This window comes from Nicrophorus vespilloides, unplaced genomic scaffold (genome assembly GCF_001412225.1).
Source record: "Nicrophorus vespilloides isolate i.1.1-1 unplaced genomic scaffold, Nicve_v1.0, whole genome shotgun sequence".
NCBI lineage: Eukaryota > Metazoa > Arthropoda > Insecta > Coleoptera > Silphidae > Nicrophorus > Nicrophorus vespilloides.
Window position 1 is genome coordinate 49,654 of NW_017097038.1, and position 6,000 is coordinate 55,653.

Below are 6,000 nucleotides of genomic sequence, written 5' to 3' on the forward strand. Positions count from 1 at the left end.
TACTATTAGAAGGTCTATAATATATAAATTTCAATTGATTTCTGCTATAAACTGAAATTTGAATTAAAGTATTAAAGTTTATGACAGTCTATATTTTATTTTTTACTTCTGCACCAAATAGGAAAATGTTATATATTTTGAAATAGCAACACTTCTTGCATGACTATCAGTATTTTATAATAAAATTTGTTCATTTTTTTTACAACAAATAAGAAATTTATACATATTTCAAAAATTAAGATTCAAATATTTTTTGTTTATTTTCACTGCTTAACTTTAATTTTTTATTTTCTTTTTATAATGAGAAATTATGTAAGCTTCAAATCTCGCTTAATATAATTAGAATATCTATAATATATAATTTTAATTGATTGATTCATTAAACTCAAAATTGAATAAGTGATGATGAATTCAAATAGTAACATTTCTTTAATGACAACCATTATTTTTAATATGAAATTTTGCTAGTTGTATTTTTTTTTTAATCTAAATAATCTTTTCGTAATAACAAAACACAGAAAAATACGATTCCGAAATGAAAGATAATCTGAGATCTTATAACATCTCCTTCCTGTTTTTCTTCGCTTTTCTTCTATAGAAAATTGTCTTTCCTGTCCATCCTCTGCAGATGTAAGTTATTATTCCCGATTTCATTGTTCGATATCGCCATCACGATGGAGCGTAGATCCAAAGCAACATATCTTCAGTTTATTTGTTTATTTTTTTTTGAATTGCGAACATTTTTAAAAAGAACTTCATCCTGCCGAGCAAAGCTCCTCCGCGTATCCATCTCGAAATAATCCGTGGCAATTTCCGGTCCCTTGGAAACTGCAAGAATGTTCCGCTCGCTGCTCCGACCCATCTGGAATATGGAGTTTACTTTAGTCGAGTATCCCGCATTTGTCATATAGTAAATACTTTTTTATTTTATACACACATTGCAGCAGACACACACACACAGATATAAAAAATAGAACCATTACCAGAGGACGTGTTTTGAATATTGTTTGTACTTTTTGTATACTTCTCTTTACGCAAAAATCGCTTCTATTTACGACTCTATACTACACCTATGAACTTGATTATAAATAGAGGTAACGCCCGACTTACGAACAAGTTCCGTTCTAAAGGGTTTCTCGTAAGTCGGGGGGAATTTTAAATATTTCAAAATATACTTATCTTACCACACTTTATCATAGTTTTTACTTTCATATATGTTAAATTCCGTATTACTAACTGCATAAATTTGATTAAAATAAATAAAATACTTACTTACAAATACTTTTCAATGTAGACATCACAATTATTTAATAAAAAAGGACAAAAGCAACAAAACAGATAGTACATCTTCCACAAATATTATATTTTATTTAAGAAATTATCAATTTTTGTTCGTAAGTCCGGGAATTCGTAAGGATTATTTTCCGGGATTTTTATTAGAAATTATGTTTTTTTTTTTCATTTTTATTGTTTCATCCATTAGTATTTTTGTTTGTAATTTTGAAACTGTTTACATGTTTGTTAAATAATAAATTTTAAATAATAATAGTAATATTTTCATGAGTAAAAACTATATATAAATTGTCACAAAAAAATAAAATAAGAATACAAAAACAATTGCTATAAAACTGATTAAAATTGTGTTATCACTTTGATAAGTTAATAATTAATTTATTATTTCTATTTATATACATATTTTGACATATTCATTTCATTTTATACTAAAAATCTTTAAAAGCAAATATTTTTCTTATAAATTATCGTTGTATTTGATTATTATATTATAACTGTGAATAAATATACACTCAATAGGTAAACACAATTATGACAGGTGTACTTAACTATCATGATGATCGTTGACAGTGAAACCCAACTGACAGCTGCAATCGCACTCTGTGTAAATATAATAGTTGAAATATGTTACATCTTTGTATTATGGCACGTACAGCATAGATGCAGCTGTTTATTGCATACAAAAGTTCCTGACTTTAATGTGGTATAATTTGGTTTTATGTACAGTAGCATTATAGAACTCATTTTAGAAATGTGACAATTCGTAATAATAATAATATTTATTGCATCACCAAAATATAAACTCAATGAAATAACAAAAATTAAATTCAATTAAACTACTACAAAAGTCCAATATTTTTATTAAAACAAATTATTTTGTTAAATTTCTAATTAAAGATTTATTAGACTTTTATACATGTAAATACATGTAAGATATAAATAATTTCAAATTTATTGTATGAACTATATTATATTTGCTTACACAATACGTGTAAATTAATTCGTAAATAGTTTGAGAAATTCTGAAAAATTAATTTCTTCTATTAATTTCTTAAATATAAGAATTATTACTATAACAATTCTTTGAAAATGGTATAGCAGTTGTTGATATAACAAAATTTCGAACAAGTCCTAGAGATTTGAGTACTACGTGTGCATTTTAGTTCTCAATAATAACACGATCTGAATATTTAAAAAAAAATATTTTAACGAGTCTTGTAATGTTATTATTAATTATTTCTTTCCATTAATTTTGTTTTTTTCTTAAGTAAAAGTGTATATATTTATTTTTTAATGTTTAGCACAGAATTTTCAATTAATAGAAATACCGCAAACTTACCAGTAAACTAAAAATATTGACTGGTAAACAAAAATCTTGGATATCCTAGATGTACGTTAGGTTTGCTTTGATGGTAGAAATTTGATGTGTGTTCAATGTATATTTATTGTATGAACTATATTATATTTACTTACAAAATACGTGTAAAATTATTCGTAAATAGTTTGAGAAATACTTATAAATTAATTTCTTCTATTAATTTATTAAATATAAGGATTATTACTAAAACAATACTTTGAAGATTGTATAGCTGTCGTTGATATAACAAAATTTCTAACAAGTCTTAGAGATTTGAGTACTACGTATGCATTTTAGATCTCAATAAGAACAGGATCTGAATATTTAAAAAGAAAAGTGTTTTGACGAGTCTTGTAATGTTATTATTAATTATTTCTTTCCATTAATTTTGTTTTTTTCTTAAGTAAAAGTGTATATATTTATTGTTTTATGTTTATCACAGAATTTTCAATTAATAGAAATACCGCAAACTTACCAGTAAACTAAAGATATTGACTGGTAAACAAAAATCTTGGATATCCTAGATGTACGTTAGGTTTGCTTTGATGGTAGAAATTTGATGTGTGTTCAACGTAAACTAATTTGTGTGGTTGACAAATGTTTCAGGTATCGAGCAACGCCGGAATGATTTCGCACTTCGTGAACCTGCAGATCGTTGTGCCGGAGGCGAGTATACAAGGAACCGGAAGCGGCGAGCATCACGTGGACGTGGGCAGCGTAATCGATTTGGTCTGCATTATAGAGAAGGTAAAACTAATTGGAATTGTTGTATATGCAACCATGGGAATTGTAGCGTTTTAAACCACTCTCAAAGACCCGAAATACATATGAACACAGAGACAGTGTGTGTGTGTATGTGTGTGTATTAAAACTCCGAGCTATTATTAATCCCTAAAGTTATATTGCGTTCGGGGACGTCGGCCAAAAGTTTACTACTTGCGGCCGAATTAAGCCCCAGATAAATCACTTTGTTCTCCTTCTCCACGAGGACGTGGAAGAGGAGTTGGAGGTGGAAGAGGCAACTATGTTGTACCATACATAAATATTTTGCAAACGAGCCCATAAATACAATTCCTGGACTCTTCTCTTCTGAACGTTACCTCTTTTTTGTTTCGTCCTTTTCACCATATGCTCTTCCACCGGTATGAATTTTACATGAGTGAACGACCATTAACATATGTGTGTGTGTGTGTGTGTGCAGTTTTAATCCGGATTGGGACCTTTCATTTGCCATTCATTTTCTTGTTGACAATTTGCTGAATTGAAAGCGGTTTTCCTTCCATTTTCCTCTAATAAATTAGTTCGTAGTCTCTTCTCATTTTTTTTTCTCTCTCTTCTTTCCATACTTGGTGGAACGGTCGCATCTATATAAATGCGTGTATATATATCACCTCGATGGAATATTACAGTTTTCCAACGGCTGAATAAAACATTTTTATCGTCCAATAAGAGAAGGGAATCCGAAAGAAATATGTCCTCGGCTGTATCTACATTTTTAAATAAATTACGGCCACATTTTTGAATAGGCAAATAGGCACGTATAAAGTGCGCACTGGATACATTACATCACTACTATTCATTCACATAAGAGAGAAAGAGATGCATGCAGCTGCATTTCAGCTCCATTTCCGTTTCCGACAATATTTCTGATGAAAAATAAATAAAAGCCGGTTGCAAAAACTAAAATGAAAAACGAAAATATTACGTACAAATACATTTATACGTGCAATATATTTTCGTATAGACGTAAACAACGAATGGGTAAAAACGTGTTTATTTATTTATTTATTACCAAATATAAAACAATCCGGAAAACATTGCGCGCCGCGTTGCATATTCTGTTTACGGATTCAACGTAATGTAAATATGACGGAATACAATAATATGGATTTTATTATCATTATTATTATAACTATTATCATGCCATGTTTTTCATCCAACATATTCCACCAGTTTATAATATGTAAATACATGGAATATTTCAATTGTTCACATTCCAATAAAAACATTCGCATAAAATAATATTTATTACACAAAACTAATTTTACCTTTATTTCATTATTCAGAAAATTCAATTTTCTATTTTATTTTCCAAAAATTATACTCCCTTTGTCCGAAAATATGGTATACATTTGAATGAAAATTTTATTTTATCTAGAGTTTCGAAAGCAACTGTTAATAATCATTATATTGGTATTGTTTACATTGATAACTAAATAACATAACATATTTGACAGTCGTTGCTTTTGAGTTAAGTCGCAATTTAAAGACCAAAAATTAGTTTTTTTTTTAGGAAAAATATAATAGTCACCGCTGTAATTTCAAAATGGAAAATTTTAACCCAAATAACGTGAATTTATAAAGAATAAATGCCAAATCTGCTGATGCATGCTGAAAGAGCTTAGGCTTAAGCAGTATGATTACTTATGTAAAACCCAAATATGTAACCCATTTCACATATAAATAAAAACGTTTGAAACTATTACAGTGTATGAAAAACAAAGAAAAATTAGAACAAGGTTCTACTGATGGTTGGATTATACAATTTAAGTCACAACAACTACCGATTTAAACGTTCTGGATTTGGGTTTTTTACTCTTTAATCACTACAACAGGAAGCTTTGCCAACAATTGATAAATTGATTGAATGTATTCAAGATGCATTTAATAAATTAGAGAAAAATACAATTGATAACGTTTTTATAACATTACAAACGTATATGCAATCAATTATGTTAATAGGAGGAGGAAATTCCAATAAATTTCCTCATATTAATAAGGTAAAACTTCGTCGTGAGGGTCGATTTACTAAAATGTATACAAAATGTATTTGTTGAAAAGGAGCTTTCAACAAGACTAAATCTCATATTTCATCGTTTGTTTAATACCTCGAGTAAATTTCAGACTTCACTTAAATGTATAAATACTTTAGTTAAAGCGAAATGTATATACTTTATGTAATAAGTTGTCAAATTTGAAAAAATACATTTTGGTCCATCATTTGATAATATGTAACGTTCTCACATATTATCGTATTACTCGATAACGAAGAATACCAGCTATAAGTATGAATAGGCTAATTAAATATAAATATAGAGACTTTAATTTTAATAATACTTCCGTAATTCGAGCACTTATAGATTTTATATAATAAGCTCAAATTTGAAAAACATATTTTTATGCAAAATATGCTCTGTATGCACGTTTTGTCATATTACTTATCGACTGCGGATGTTAGTTAGATGGAGAAAAAATCAAATTAAAGAGAAATGTACAGGCTTTAATTTGGATATGCTGCCAGATGTATAGGTTTTACAATTTTAATATAATAATCTACCAAATTTGAAAAA

At 28.1% G+C, this 6,000-nt stretch overlaps 1 protein-coding gene across 1 annotated transcript in view; it reads left to right on the plus strand.

Moving 5' to 3' along the window:
* Nucleotides 1-6,000, plus strand: part of LOC108558740 (neurotrimin) — a 37,959-nt gene that overhangs the window by 24,567 nt on the left and 7,392 nt on the right. Inside the window, exon 3 of the mRNA XM_017915753.1 lies at nt 3,257-3,397. Within this exon, the coding sequence (XP_017771242.1) occupies nt 3,257-3,397 (141 nt within the window). The remainder of the gene's footprint in view (nt 1-3,256; nt 3,398-6,000) is intronic.